Source organism: Gobio gobio, assembly GCF_949357685.1.
Source record: "Gobio gobio genome assembly, chromosome: 16".
In the NCBI taxonomy this organism is placed as follows: domain Eukaryota; kingdom Metazoa; phylum Chordata; class Actinopteri; order Cypriniformes; family Gobionidae; genus Gobio; species Gobio gobio.
Window position 1 is genome coordinate 39,241,913 of NC_137109.1, and position 16,529 is coordinate 39,258,441.

At 37.1% G+C, this 16,529-nt stretch overlaps 1 protein-coding gene across 5 annotated transcripts in view; it reads left to right on the forward strand.

Annotated features, from left to right (window-relative positions):
- Positions 1-16,529, forward strand: part of atp8a1 (ATPase phospholipid transporting 8A1) — a 166,080-nt gene that overhangs the window by 21,733 nt on the left and 127,818 nt on the right. For all 5 annotated transcript variants that reach the window (XM_079839789.1, XM_079839790.1, XM_079839792.1 and 2 more), the window contains exon 2: positions 11,919-12,033. In XM_079839789.1, the coding sequence (XP_079695915.1) occupies positions 11,919-12,033 (115 nt within the window). The remainder of the gene's footprint in view (positions 1-11,918; positions 12,034-16,529) is intronic.

A 16,529-nucleotide genomic window follows, 5' to 3' on the forward strand; every position in this document is an offset into this window, starting at 1 on the left:
ATGATGAATAAGGAAGAATATATCTGCAGAAATAGACAATTGTCTCTTTACACGCAGGTACAGAACGTGCATGCTAGCTGACAGTCGGCTGTAGTTCTCTTGGTGTGTTCAAGTGCAGCTTTTTGGCCCAGATGCGGCCGACGATAGGCGACAACACCGCCGGCTTTCATCGCTGCTAGATCATTGACGTCGAGTTGGTGTGTCCCAGCCTTTAAGACTCGGCATGCAGATTCAGAGGACACCTGTTAAAAATGCCTGTGAGATTTATACGAGCCGTTTTATTTTTTTGCTGTTATTGTCGTCATGGCGTCCATTAGTTGTAGCCTAAATAGCAACAGTGTGTATCATTTGGTCCCGTTTCATTCCCACGGTTGGATTACATTAGCTCTGTTGGAGCTTGCATCTGCTGCAGTTTTTGCGGCCAGTCATGCCTCATATAACCAGCACCTCTAGAGCACTAGCAGGATTAGCACCGGTATCACGCCAGATGAAGTACAGGCTCCAGCTGGGCTACCTATATAAGCTTGTGCTATTGGAAAGTTCCTCCTGAGCCTTGGGGTATCCAATAAGCCTCCCATCTTGTGCTGTCATTGGGTGGGCTGTTGCGTAACTCGGCTGGGATGGCCGGACGTGGATCGCGTGGTGGCTTGTTTATCAAAACATTGAGGGGGGAGGTAAGGAGGACTATTTTTAGTAACCTTCATCCATAGCTGAGAGAGAGCAAAAATCACAGGAAGTGAGCAATACAAGCAGTGAAATGGTAGAATTACATGACTTTTGATAATTTGGGGGAACTTTCATATAATATCTATTGGATTGTTAGAAAATATATTCCGGTCCTGAAATAAGTCGGTAAAGGGGGTGGAAGAAAGGGTCCCACTACATAACAACTGTGCTATTTCCATGCTGGGATCCTCTTAAAGCTTCTCGTGACACTATTTTAGCTTGTTGTGGTTTTAATTCCCCAGCCACCTTACCAGGCCTTTCCTTTTTTAACATGGAGCTTCCTCTCAGCCACATTTAGTCCCATTGGGGAACTACTTGCGCTAGTGTTGTTCTAGTATTATTCCTATTCTGTCATTAGTGTTTATTAATATTTTGAATTGTTTTCATATTTTTAGTTTTCATTTTGTTGTTGTTTTCTATAATTTCTATTAAGCTTTAACTTTATTTTTAGATAAGTTTTAGTACTTCAACTATTTTAAGGATTTCTTATTATATATAGTTAATCTAATATTATTTCAGCTTTATTTCAATTGATAAAAAGTAGTTTCTGTTAACACTGACAACACGGGCTAGTGTTGTCAAGACCTATCTCTCAGCAAAGCTTTAAATACTCAGTGTGTCAAAGGTTCTTCAGAGCCAAAGGTTGTGCTGGGATATAAATGTAAGCAGATGCATTTCCTTTTAATCCCTTTTCCGGTGAGTTGCTACTCAATTCTTGAAGCGCAAAAACTTGCAGGCAACAAGCCTTTGAAAGCTTCTTATCAAATTTCCGTTCTCAGATTTGGTAATCAAGATTCAGGACATTCAGGTCGTTTCCTTACTGAACTGTACCCACTCTGACAGATTCAGTCAGGACAGGATTCATCACAATGGTTCAAACAAGTATATGTGAGTTTGGATCTTTTTAAACGATTCATTAGAAACCATAGACGTGTATTGTCATGGATAAGATATCATGGTTACCAATTATGAACTAATTCCAACAACTTTTTAGTTCGTCTTCATTTTCATTGATCTCCGTTAAAATAAGGGAATGAATTACAAGTTGGCAACGATTTACCTCTAACAAAAGAATGCTTTCAGCAAACCTGGCCATTGTATATCTAAAAGAGGAAATTAATTAAAGGGTTAGTTCACCCAAAAATACAAAACAAAACAAAAGTTCTGTCATCAAACACTCATTCTCATGTCGTTCCCAACCCAAAAGACATGCGTTCATCTTCGGAACACAAATTAAAGGGTTAGTTCACCCAAAAATGAAAATTCTGTCATTAATTACTTACCCTCATGTCGTTCGACACCCGTAAGACCTTCGTTCATCTTCGGAACACAAATGAAGATATTTTAGTTGAAATCCGATGGCTCAGAAAGGCCTCCATTGGCACAATGTACTTTACACTCTCAAGACCCATAAAAGGTACTAAAGACGTCATTACACAGTCCATCTCACTACAGTTGTTCTACAATAATTTTATGAATCAACAAGAATAGTTTGTGCACAAAAAAACCCTAAATAACGACTTGTATAGTGATGACAGATTTCAAAACACTGCATCTTGAAGCTTTGAAGCGTTATGAATCAGTGAGTCGATTTAGCGGTTTGGATCGCCAAAGTCACGTGATTTCAGCAGTTTGGCCGAATCATGATTCGACTCGCTGATTCATAACGCTTCGAAGCTTCAAGAGGCAGTGTTTTGAAATCTGTCATCACTATATAAGTCGTTATTTAGGGTTTTTTTTGCGCACATAAACAATTCTTGTTGATTCATAAAATTATTGTAGAACCACTGTAGTGAGATGGACTTTGTAACGACGTCTTTAGTACCTTTTATGGGTCTTGAGAGTGTAAAGTACATTGTGCCAATGGAGGCCTTTCTGAGCCATCGGATTTCAACTAAAATATCTTCATTTGTGTTCCAAAGATGAACGGAGGTCTTACGGGTGTCGACTGGGTGGGTGAACTAACCCTTTTAAAATATTTTTGATGAAATCCAAGAGCTCTCTGACCCCTGCATAGACAGCCATTGATTGTAGTAAAATACAGTCCAGTGCTTCCCGACAGCACGCCAGCTTACCATTGGCCGATGCTGTTCACGTGAGCACTACAACACATGGGTGTGATGCTGACGCAGAAGCTGACCAACTTAAACCGCGTAGGAGACTGATACAGGCGTGAATAAATTGTTGAATAAAGTCGTTGTTTTTTTGTTTTTTGCACACAAAGTATTCTTCATAAAATTTAAGGTTGAATCACTGGAGTCACATGGACTATTTTAACCTTTCTGGGCCTTGAAAGTGGTAATTCAATTTCTGTCTATGGAGAGGTCGGAGAGCTCTCAACTTCATCAAAAATATCTTCATTTATGTTCCGAAGATGAACGAAGGTCTTACGGGTTGGAACCGACATGAGGGTGAGTAATTAATGACAGAACTAACCCTTTAATAACATGTGGCTATGAATTAAGTTGTGAGAGAATTCTTTATTCATGGCCACTATATCTGTTTGTTTGTTTTCTCTCTCTCCAAGTCAAGATTGTGGCTCTATATCTGTGAACTAGCCCTCTAGTTATCAAATTAACCAAAATAAGCATCTCCTCACATTGCCTTAGACTTGGTCCTCCCTCCTCACTTTCTTTCCACTCTGAAACCTCAACCTCTAAATGTGAGAGATCATTGAGATCAGAGCCTCTGGTCACCCGCTAGACCCCTGACTCATTGCCCACGTGTGTCCGTGCCATCCGGAATTCCTCTTTTCACGTTTTTTTCTCTGCCGCTGTATGTCATGTATCTCCTCAGCTCTCCATCCATTCCGCACCACTGCCCACTGTACTACGCCTACAGAGAGCTCCCTCCATCTCAGCAGGGAAATCCCTCCTGTTTTAACCGGACTCTTTCAGCCCTAAAGAGCAAACAGTTTTTTTTTTCGTGTTTATAATCCCTTAAGTACTCGCGCTTAATTGAAAACCCTTGGCCTTGATCACTACAGCCTCCCCCCTCAGATGCTGCCCTCAGCACATGTCATTATGCATATTGTGAATCATGGCTTTCAGATTAATGATTCATGTCTGGGTTTTTTCTCTCGCTCGGTTACTATCTGTGTTATTTTTATTTTTCGTCACGGTTGGATAGATGACAGAATGTGATCATGAACGTATCAGTTGACTCACAACGCAGAACCACAAGAGAATGCGCAAAAGCATGTGGATGAGTGTTTTTGTATTATTTGAGTCTTGCATGTCTCAAATAAACAGGGTAAATGTGTGCAGTAACCCCCAAAAGCACCCCTCTAGGAGTCTGCGTGACACAGTCATGGTTTGTTGTGGTTGTTCTTTATTTCCTTGGCGTCTGCTGCCCTTATTGTCTGGGCAGCCATGAGGGTGGCGCCGGTGATCTGATCAATCGCTACTGTTTTCAGTTTGGCGTTTGGACAAAGTGACCCAAATTTACAGCTTATAGACAGTGCTGTGGTGATTTTAAGGTTGGGGGAGCTGCAGGAAGCTTCACCATAATTACAAGCAGTTTATAATTAAAAGTATTAAAAAAATCAATCAAATCAAATAAAGCAGTTTGACTGTCATTTAAGTGGTGATTCCAGGGATTTTCAAACTTTGATGCCAAGGACCCTCTAAAATGAATGAATAAATTGCTTTTGAATGAATTTTAAGGTGATGGTCATCTTAAATTTAATACTAGTGCTTAATTTCTGTATAATACGGAGTCACAGAGTTTGGCAAATTTTGGATGAAAAAAGCATGGCTGTTCCGCATAATTATATCGCAATATGGACTAGTAAAGACAGCCCACATGATCTTCATTTTCAGAGCTGCTCTTGAGACGTCACACTATTTCACCATTTAATTTAATAAACTATCATCATATCATATAAACACAGAAGCTCGAAGATCTTCACTAACCCACCAAAATAACATTTTGGGTTAACTTGAAGGAATTATAACAAATAATAGTAAAATAAAAATAAACTATGTACTTATGACAGTGAAATAAAAAGTGTGGTCATGCACAGAATTTTTTTTTTTCCTGTAAAGCCTGTTTGTTTTGTTTTGTTGAGTCTCTTTTTAGGTGTCCGCTTACTTCCTGTAACATGTTGTGTGGTTGCACACAACATCTTAACCTAGTTTAGAATAGGGATGCACCGAATCCAGATTTTTGGGGTCTGGCGAAACTGAATCCTACTCACATCCTTAGTCCATTATCACAGTAAACGCATTAATGAAGTAAACAATGTCCACATCAGTGTATTTTTTTTTAAATTGTATTTTAACTGTAAAAAAAAAAAAAGAAAACTTAACATTATGCCAGGATGACTGTCCTTCCTTTGCCGTATCTGAAGTTGCTGCATTTTGACTGCTGTCTGTAGATTCCTTCATGCACAACTCGTATTCTTTCGGATGTTTCATACGCAAATGTTTTAACAGCGACTAGTGTTTAGGGTCCTTGCCCCCACGAGACAAATCGGCATTGCAAATTGAACATGTAGCTCGACTTGAATCGCTTTCTTTTGACTGAAAGTACTGCCAAACAACACTTTTTCTGCTCACGAGTTCCAGTTTCACTTTCTCACAGCCTACTGCATTCAAACGGTCCACCTAGTAAACGCCTTCCCGTAATCAACGGCGTCGTCATTACGTCGACCAGTGAAGCATCATGCCTAGTGCAAGGGTTTGGTTCGGTGGAAAACCATTCTAAGGTTCGGCAGAAACCGAACCCCATCAAAAAGCCCAATATTCGTCTGTAGCCGAATCCTGGATTCGGTGCATCCCTAGTTTAGAAAAGACAACATATCATATAATCTTTGAAACCAGCGGATGGCTGCTTAGGCAGTTTGTTTAAATAAATGTGAAGTATTTACTGCATTACTAGCGTCAGCAACATGAAATGGTTTTTAAACCGGTTTCCTGTACACTCGCCCGTCTTCGATTGGTCGGACAAACAGATAGTGTAACTCCTGCCCCAAACTCTCACCATGGGTTCAGCCAATGTTGCTGTGACAGGATGCTCAAACAAGGGAAGGGAATGGAGGTTAACTTCCTAAATTCATTAAATTGCTTCCACATGATGAACATGTGCTCCCATCACACCTCCAGCTGTTGAGAAACAAACGGTGCTTTCATGATATTGTTCTCTGTCCACAGGCCTGTAGTGCATGTAAAGTGCATGTAGGTTGATCAACAGAGTTTATAAACCTCAATGACTCGCCTGTGTCAGATTTAGGAGAGTTGCCGTGCTATAATACAACCTGACTGTGACGGTGAACCATCATGGACGTGTTTGATTTTAATTGAGGTCAAGAGGTCAAAAGTGAAGGGTGGTACTGACAGCACAACAGTGATGCTAAGATGAGTGTAGTCAATTTACTGTATGCCATCTGCATTATTTATCAGTGCAATTATTAATTATTTATTGAGCACTGTCATGAATGGGGCTGTTGTTTACACATTTCGCTGAGAAGGGCATTGTGTGGTATTAGATGAAGTCAAGCTGGATCTTATTCTTATTAATATTAAAGGTTAAAACTAACAATAGTCCAACAAATTCAATTGCTTTTTATTTTTAGCTACCCCCTTACCATCACCGCTTCGCCGGCGGCCTCAGATTATAATCATTTAACATTTATTGCACATTAAAACCACATTCGTAACGTCATATGGACAAACTGTGTATCATTAGAAAGATTAAAGGCTCCAGCTTTGATAACTCACCACAGTTTATGATAAACTGTTGCAGTGAGCGTAATTTGTCAGGAGTGCAAAATAATAAATCGGTAACTTGCGATATTTTGAATAGTATGAAAACGCATACACGTATCCTGTCATGTCTGCTGTGGTTTATTTGTGTACACACAACTCCACTGAACATCATCCGTTCGGGCTTTTAGTCCAAAAGTGTGCTTATTTGGAGAAATATAGTTTTTTTTTTTCACGTTTGCAAAATATTTTGCCATGAATACCATTTCTATTCATTTCCCACTGAATTATGCGATCTGAAAGAATGTTTAGAGCAATCTCTGTCTCTCATGTTACGTGGCATAACGCCAGCCTTATTGGATAACGCTGTCCTGTACACTTCCTCATTCTGAGCTCTGTAAAATACCATGCCAAAGAAACTTTTCAACACGTCAAAAATTAAGAGAATAAACACACGATTATGATGGTAAATGATTTTTGATTTTCATGCAATTTTTGGGGGTATTTTCATTTGAATAAATAATGTTTACAGTAGACATGCTTAGCAGGTGCAGCGATTAGCTCCATATAAAATGCTAAATTTGACGTTTCATCATTATTTGACTAAAATCCACATTGGATTGCGATTGGAAGTTAATACAAACACTAACTACGAGTAAAATCGTAATATTAATCTTTTAAATTGTGTGCTATATAAGCTTGATGCTAATGTTGCTTGATGTCGCGGCAGGAGCTATTCTATTCCATAAACTAATTTGTTAAAAGAATTCCCATGGTCCCACAAATATGCTTTCTTTTTTCTTTTGTTTAGACATCAGGGTGGATTAACGAATCTGGAACAAAAGAGGTGTGGATGGGGAAGCAATGTAATGCCAGAATAAAGGCTGATAAGGGCCCAATACAAACAAAAGAATAATGAAGATTAAGTCTATTAATACCGGCAGAGATGCTAACATTTGTTGAGAGAGAACTATAGAATCGTGAATGGGCAGTCTCCGCACCTGACATTAAAGTGCCATGGATTTATAGGGGCCACATATAATTTCATTAGCAATTTTATTAGCCTTCTTTAAAGACACACATGACATGGTCATAAAATGCATAGTTTTAGAGGTAAATACTCAGATTTGAAATGAAGCATGAGCAGACTTGTGGCTTCAATTTAATTGTGGTTGTAAGTTGTTATACCACATCCACATTTAAAAATGATTTTCTTAATATTTTTATGGTTGAGCAGAGCTTATACATTTCCATATTAAGAACTTTCTTCAACTGGAAAATATGTTGATTATGTGTCTATCCAGAATGAGTTGCAACCTTTTTATTTTGGGTGTCATTTATGTCCCACTTGCCAAAATGGTGGGGTGTGCAGTGAGGGGTTAATATTATAGTAATGTACCAACTGATGGGGTTTTGAGATTTTTTTTTATTTTTCCTTGAAAAAGTAACCTACTCTACCTTTATATATAAGCTATGGACATTGAATAAGGTAATTCCTAAGGTAAATATGAGATTTTTTACAAACCGTTTTGTGCGGTTACATGAGTCATGATGCTTTTCACTAAGTTCTACTGTATCTTTCAACATACCTGACATCATCCATGTTTATTTAAATAGTAGTAAAGAGGAAGAGATGATCAGTTCACATGCGCTCTGCGTTGCCACTTGAATTGAGGCAGCTACAATGACCTAATTCAACTTTAAAGAGCTCCAAAAAAATTTTTTTTAAATGTAGCCATATAATTTATATAATTTAAAAGCTGAGACTCATTTCATATAAACAAAATATCAAACCACCAAGTTTATTGTTAATTTATTGGATGGCAGGCACTCTACAAATAATGTTTAGTGAAGTTTTGTTCATGCATCAACTGAAATCAGCATGACTTGGGATTTAAGAATCAATAGTGGTTCAACAAAATGAAGATCGATTAAAATCAATAAGTTGATAATAATATCAACCGAATCCTATTTATTTATTTTCACTACTATAGTCAATGCCTGCATTTTCACTTTCTATTTGACATTCATCCATCCATTCCCCAAAACAGTGGAGAACTGCGTACTACCTACTTCCTTAAATGCAACATTTTGTAGCAAAACTATAGTAAAGCTTAACTAGAATAAAACCTAAATGTTATTTACTTCATTTGAATAATTTAGAATTTACTCTTTGGGCACATAGGGATGTTTTGTCAAATGTTGCTAACCTCTGACATCAGTTTGCTCTCTGAAGTGGCTATAGCTAAGTAAACCCACTCACAATCACACATACAGTTTCACTTCCACATTGTTGTTAGGCGTTCACTTGCAGCATAGACATTTTAACCTCTCTAGTGTCAACGTCTTACTTTCTTTTTTTGCTCCCTCTCTCACACAAACACACACTCCTTCAAAGATGTTCAAGCTTTTAGCTTTGACCTCTTTGTTTAGTATGCCACAGAAATGTTCAGTATGTGTAGCATTCAGTCTTACAGCTTTAGCGGTGTTGTCAAATACATAGAACAGGTAAAATAGCTCTTTGAAGGGTACGCTCCTTTAAGGGATTAATTGTTAATACTCTTAAGCAATTAGACTGCTTGGGTGAAACGTGTCTGGTGTAAAACTATTGTCGCATTGTTTCATCAATGGAGGGTGTGAAGTCTAAACATGACTGACAGTCGTGTTTAGACTTGAAACACCCTCCATTGAAGATAATGACCATTTTTCACAATGTACTGACAAATTGTTCTCATAAAACAAAGCGTGAGTGTAAGCGTGTTTCTGTCTTGCTGATTTTGCTTTGACTGTTTTTCGAAAGGAGTAGTTCACCCATAAATGGAAAATACTGTTTTTATTTACTCTGTGATAAATGTTAACAGCATATGACTTTGTAACAATGTCAGAAGACTTTATGATGATGCTAATGATTATTATTTACACATTTTGTCTTTTGTGAAGCAGATCCTGGTCACTATGAACTGTCATTTATACGACAATAACACTTTAATGATTCATGGAAAAATAGCAACTTGCGTGTCGGGAATGTGCAAGTAAATAGAGCAAAACAATTTTTTTTCATTTGAAATATTGGCTTTTGGTTGAATTTGATTTTCTGTTGATTTGTATGAAACCTATTACTGGTGTATGGATTTTGATCTTTACAACGATTTTCATATACAGTAATTTTCAAAATTGTTGTACAGTCGATTTCCAGCCATATTTCACAGGATATTGACTTCCATTAAATTCTTCCATTTTTTTGCATCAGATGACTCAACCCAGTTTCTTGTAAAGTTCTATATTTGTAGATTGTATGGATTGGGGCTGCATGATATATATCGCTTTAGCTTTGATATCACAATGTGCACATCCTCAATAGTCATATCACAGGATGTGCGCTGTCAAGTACAGGGATCGTAGTTGATCCGTACGGGCCAGTTGCCCCCCTGGTTCGAAACGCATGTGATTTGCAGATTAATTGCGAAGATTAACCGTCATAAAGTTAAAGTTTATCATTTGCATGTGTTTAAGTCCTGTCAGTTTAAACATCAAGCGCAGGAATACTGTAACTCGCGCGCTGTTTTCTGTGTGTGCACATAGTGCTGCGCAGACGCCATGTGAACACTGAATTCAGTTCTCTTCCTATTCTTTTTGAGCTTGAATGGACACGTGCACGCAAAATTAAGTCAAAATGCCCATCTCAGCGAGTATCCTCATAAACACAGTCGGTTATGTGTTCTTAAGAAAAACGGATGCTTTTCATTATTGGATCCATGTAATCGTCTTAAAGTGACCGCATCCTAATATACCCGCAACTGTTTGTCACCAATGTTAATCAAAGAGAAAATCACTTTCGTAGTTTAACAAAGATAATAAATAATATTTAATTTATACAGTGTAAGACTACGCAGTGTTATTTTTTTTATTTTACTTTTGATTATTCAATGTCTGTACCTGAAAACAGTTTGATTTACCTGGAAAAACATAAATCGCTGCTTATTTAATTTGTATCTTTGTTCTGATGTATTTATCTATGCTTGTAATTTGTTTATTTTCTATGCAGATGCACTCGCCTACAAAATCAACCCAATCATCCTAAAATGATTACTACTTTACTATTCTACTATTTTTACTATTACTACTTTTGCTATTCAAATAATCTGGTAAAATAGTTTTCATATCACAATATATATCACAGAATATTGCAATGTCAGTTTTTTTTCCAATATTGTGCAGCCCTACTATGGATACCAAGAAATGTTGTTGTTTTTCCCCCCATGCTCCAAATTAGCCACAACTGTATTATCTTAAGCCAGTTAAAGTGTGGCCTGTAATAGACTGATCCAGTATTATCACTGCTGTGTGTGTGTGTGTCTGAGTGTGTGTGTGTGTGTGTGTGTGTGTGTGTGTGTGTGTGTGTGTGTGTGGGGATGCCTACAGGCGACTCAATTTGAGCTGCCCTTCTTTCATTCATCTGTTCCCTTGGGCTCAGTGTGCCTGAGATATCACACATTTATTTTTCCACTGGCTGTCACTAGCTCTAAAAATGACTTAATCTACCTGGATATCTAAATTGAGTGACTCTAGGGACAATGATAACTATACATACACATTTGTTTATTTGTTTTTTAAATTATTATTATTTTTTAAAAATATAAAGACATTTAATTTTTGTTCTTTTAATATGAGTTTTTTTTTCTTCTTATGACCATCTTTATGTCAGCAGCTAAGCTACTCCATAAGAATCACATACTGCAGAATAGCTTCAGCTAGACGTTATAGGTCAAGTCTTAAAAGGTTAGTACACCCAAAAATTTAAATTGTCATTTAATTATTTACCCTCATGTCGTTCGACACCCATAAGACAAATAAAGATATTTTAGTTGAAATCCGATGGCTCAGAAAGGCCTCCATTGGCACAATGTACTTTACACTCTCAAGACCCATAAAAGGTACTAAAGATGTCGTTACAAAGTCCATCTCACTACAGTGGTTCTACAATAACTTTATGAAGCGACGAGTGGTTTTTGTGCGCAAAAAAAAACTAAATAACGACTTATATAGTGATGACCGATTTCAAAATCGCATCATGAAGCTTCGAAGCATTATGAATCAGCGAGTCGAATCATGATTCGGATTGCGTGTCAAACCGTCAAACTGCTGAAATCATGTGACTTTGGCGATCCAAACCGCTGAATCGACTCACTGATACATAACGCTTCGAAGCTTCATGAGGCAGTGTTTTGAAATCGGTCATCACTATATAAGTCGTTATTTAGTTTTTTTTTTGCGCACAAAAACTATTCTCGTCGCTCCATAAAATTATTGTAGAACTATTGTAATTTTTTTTACTGGCTGGGAGATCTGAGCTTCATAGTATGAATAGCCATTGCTTTTATAAAACACAAGCTAATATTTCATTATAGCGAAATGCTCCTTTTTTGCATCCTTTATTTTGCATTTGACTTAATTCCTCTCTGTATTTTCCTCTTTTCCTTGTCTCAGGTTATGAAAAGACAGAAGACACTTCAGAGAAGACTTCTCTAGCAGACCAGGAAGATTCCAGGCTAATATTCCTCAATCAGCCCCAGTTTACCAAATTCTGCAATAATCGTGTCAGGTAAAGTCACACTCACAACTGTGCTTCTGAGAGTCTTACTCTTTCCTCAAAAAGGAAAAAAATTATTCTAACAAATATTTATTGAAAAAATGATAACATATTTTATTCCACACTAAAATGTAGGGATTTTAAAAATATGTTTGTGTATTTAAATAAATGAATACTTCAATGAAATCAATACTTTTTATTCAGCAATGATCCATTAAATTTATATAAATTGACTGTAAAGACATTTTGTTACAAACTTTTTGTTTATTTACAAAAGGCTGTTAGTTTGAATGTTCTATTCATCAAAGAAAAAAATGTATCGCAGTTTCCACAAAATTTTTAGCACAGCTATTTTCAGCATAATAGGAACAAATGTTTCTTGAGCACCAAACTGGCATATTAAATGATTTCTGGAGGATCATGTGACACTGAAGACTGGAGTAATGATGCTGAAAATTCAGCTTTGTAACCTGCATTTTAAAATGTATTAAAATAGAACATGGTTATGTTGTAACATGGTTAAAGTACAACATGGTCTTGATGGCGTAAGAGACTTCTTTCATAAATATTAAGAAAATCTTTTTTGAATGATACTGTTGGCAGCAAGGCATCTCAGTAAGTTTCAGAACAGAGCTCCTATTTAATGTCAGAAGAAAAAACGAAAGTTTAATAAGGCCTTTGAACATGAAGGACCTGTAAAATTACTGAGCTGTATTTGACATAGAGGAAGTGTTGCTATTTTCCAGCCACCACAAAGACTCGCTGTGTCCAAGGACTCGGTGATTGCTAAGGAGATGTATGACAGACAGAGAGGAGGTAGGAGTAGGTATTGTGGTTATGTGATATCTGCTAAATCACATATCTCTACGTTAAAGAGATTGTGTGATTTTGACTTATTTTGAACAAATAGCTTTTGAATCCAATGTGAATTGGTTTAACATGCTCTGTCCCATTTAACTGTTGCTTGGTGTATTTTCTCCCGTCCTGCAGTGAGAGAGCAGTCATTCAGATGAGATGTCACTCTCAGACTGCAGATCTTCTGTATTGAAACCCAAAAGCATCTATTTGATAGTTCCATCTAGTGATCAAAAGAGCCACTGCAGTCTCACGAGAGCATAATCACTTACTAATAATGCTGGAGTATGATTATTGCAGTGAATATCAACACTGAGTTTTGCTGTCTCATGTCTGGACTGTTTATCAGTACTCGTAGCTTTACTGTATATAGAGGGCTGTCCCTCGTCCAGTGGATAAAACGGTAGCTTTTAACAGTTGGCTCCACTGTCAGCCCAGGTTAATGTTTGCATTCCTGCTGCATTAGCAACTGAAAGTCCTGCTTGCTTATGTGTATGTATTTTACGATATGTAAGCTGCCACGAAAAGAAAACTGGTTTTAGCTGTAAAGGGTTTCTGTCACGTTTTGCTTGTAATCACTAGGTGTTAATTTAGAAAGATCATGCGTAAGGGTCAGGGTATCATTTTCATTTCCTGGTGCATTTGTTCGCCTAGAAACGGTAACACTTAATATAGCATACAAATGCATGTTTGTGTTCCTTCAGTAAAACAAGAAGTCCGCAATTTAAAAGCCTTTTTTTTACTAATTAAAAACTTCAATATTATTGGGATGCAGATATGTAAAAAAATATGTAGTTTTGTTTGACCATTTTCCACCCTGACTCTGAACCCTTTTACTATACTATTTAGACTGTATATAAATGATCCCCTTTATGATTGGCTAACCTTGAAACTTGACATTATTTTCATTTTCAGGCCAATATGGTTTGCACCAACCGTAATTGTGACCACCTACTTTCACTGTGGCCTTACTTCTGGAAGTATTTAATTTTTCTCCCTAAGCATTTAAAACTTTCAATAAAGAACCTTGAACCAAACCACACAGCTTCATAATGAATAACTAGATTATAACATTTCAATGTAAAAACATTTTTAAACATTGGGCAAAAAAAGATAGTTACAGATCGTGTGCTTGGAACCAACAAATTATTTACTCGTCCTATAAAGAGACACTGCCGTTCAAAAGTTTGGGGTTAGTAAGAATTTTTTTTTTAGAAGACATTCTTTTTCAACGGGGGCGCATTAAATTGAAAGTGACAGAAAATATATTTATAATGTTACAAAATATTTCCATTTCAAATAAATGCTGTCCTTTCAGAAAAAATAAGACATTATGGGCAAGATTTACTAAACAAGACAAATTGGTGTGAGCGCATTTAAAAAAAAACTCAGTGGGAGTGGAAAGTTCTGCGTGTGATCTACTGACTACGCGCAAAATAAAGAACACCGATGCAGCCGGATCATTTCCATAATGACCAATGCAATCTACCAGTTAGCGTCTGGTTTAACTTAAGACTTTTTAAAGCTTTTTTTGGCAGTAAATAATGCCGCAAACACCAGTAAGTTTACAAGCGCAAACATTTGTAAATCACCTTGCGTGATTCATTTAAATACTCTCCTCCCATACATTTTGCTACTGAAAGGGAAACTCCTACAAATGCATATGCAAGAAGGTCAGCCACAAAAATAACCCTGTCCACGCCTTTTCAGCTATAATTTTTCACTGCGTGTCTTTACTAAAACCTGACGGTTGTTTTTGTTTTTTTAACACCAAAAGAGGGTTTGCGCTGATGCAAGCTGTTAGTAAATCTGGCTCTATGTTGCTTGTGACTGTTCTCTGAGTGATCGTTTTACTTGAAAATATAACTGAAATGACATGTTTTTATCTTATGTCTATGGTGATTTTGTCAGATGATGTTTATAAATCACTTGATTTATGAAGACTTGATTATAAATCAGGATTTTAGTGCAGAGGAGCAGCTTGGAAGTGACTGCTGGTTAACATGTAGTCTTAATCATATAAAAAAAGCCTGTCACGATAATGATGATTTGGTTAGATCAGTGGCTGTTTATATTTGCACTCAAACATTGCGGCTATGAAATCCGAGTGCATTTGGACTTATTCTTCCAAACTGTCTGTAGTTGTCAGGAAAACACTATAACGCTTCGAATGATGCCTTCTTTTCACCTGTCGTTGTCCGCTTTGTGTATGAAGGCCTGCTTTTGCCTCTGACATGGAGAGCAGATAAGATGACAGAGGATAAACCTAATGGGCAATATATCGCGTCACCAAGAATTTGAGGTCGCCCCTTTTCGCTTGCCTGGTGTGCACGGCGAATTTTGTAACTTTTGTTACTCCGCATCAGAAGATGCTTTGCCATAAAGTGGTATTGGGTGTGGTTGTATTTGGGTAATTTTACGAGTACATGAGTTTCTGACTATGAATCGGTATCGATGCATCCCTACTCCAAACTTTTTTTTTTATTATCTAGTCCAGGGGTTTTCAAACTTTGATGCCAAAGACCCCCAAATATGATGACATTTTTTTTTGGAGGGACCCCCTTCCTAAAATCCATCTGCATGAAAACACATTTAAACTGTTAGCCAATTTAAGTTTGGAAACTTACTATTTATCTATGCTTAATGTTGGATGTATACATTTGAAGAAGAATATTTTCAATGAAAAATTACTTGTATAAGCAACTTTTACAATAAATGTTTGTAAGCAACTTGCGTACTGCATTAAGAATACTGCCTTACAACCCCAGTGAGCAAGATAAAGGGGACTATAGTGAGAGAAACTCACTAGAAAAATGCAAAGCAAACAATCAATTCTAGAAAGCGTGTACGCCAAGAAAGGAGAGAAACATTTTGAAGTGAAACAATTAGAATGTTCGGTAGACTTTATCCATTTTTGCTTTGTCTTTTGATCCTCTGAAATCTTCTGGAGGACCCCAGTTTGAAAACCCCTGATCGTCGTTTTTGTCTTATCAGGAAACACCTCTATATTATGATTGAACGATACATGTAAAAGCTAGCGAATTATGAATTTACTTCCAGAACTGTTCTGGTGTTGTATGTTTATGGTTGTTTGGTGTGACATTTTAAGCTGCAGAAAAATAGGTCACTGGATCAAGTGGCCTGACTTTGTGTGATGAATGATAAATAGTGCCTACATAGTGCTCTTTTGAAATAAACGAGTTAAATGTATTATATCATGGACCTCTTTGAGAACTGTTTGTGTTAGATTAAGCCTTTATATACATACTCCATTGTGTGGCTGATGTGAACTTTTGGTAAAGTTCAAGTTGGATATTTACTATCAGAGCTGGCCAGAGGTGCTCCTAGCATCGCTGTAGGCCTACAATCAAGACTTGCAAACCAGTCTAAAAGGAAGAGGGATTACAAAGAATTTCATTTGAAACGATATTAACATATGCTTTACCTAAACAAACACAACCTTCTGGTGTTTAGAATATAGCACACATGCTAAGTTGTATTAAAATTACGCAAATGTACACCTCAAACAAACACATTAACATGTCTCCTTACGCGGGATGTTTTTTATCGTAAACAAAAAGAACACTTTTGCTCCTCACACTGTGTGCCTTAGACAAAACGGCAAGTTGATGCGTTTGCAAATACAGCACCGT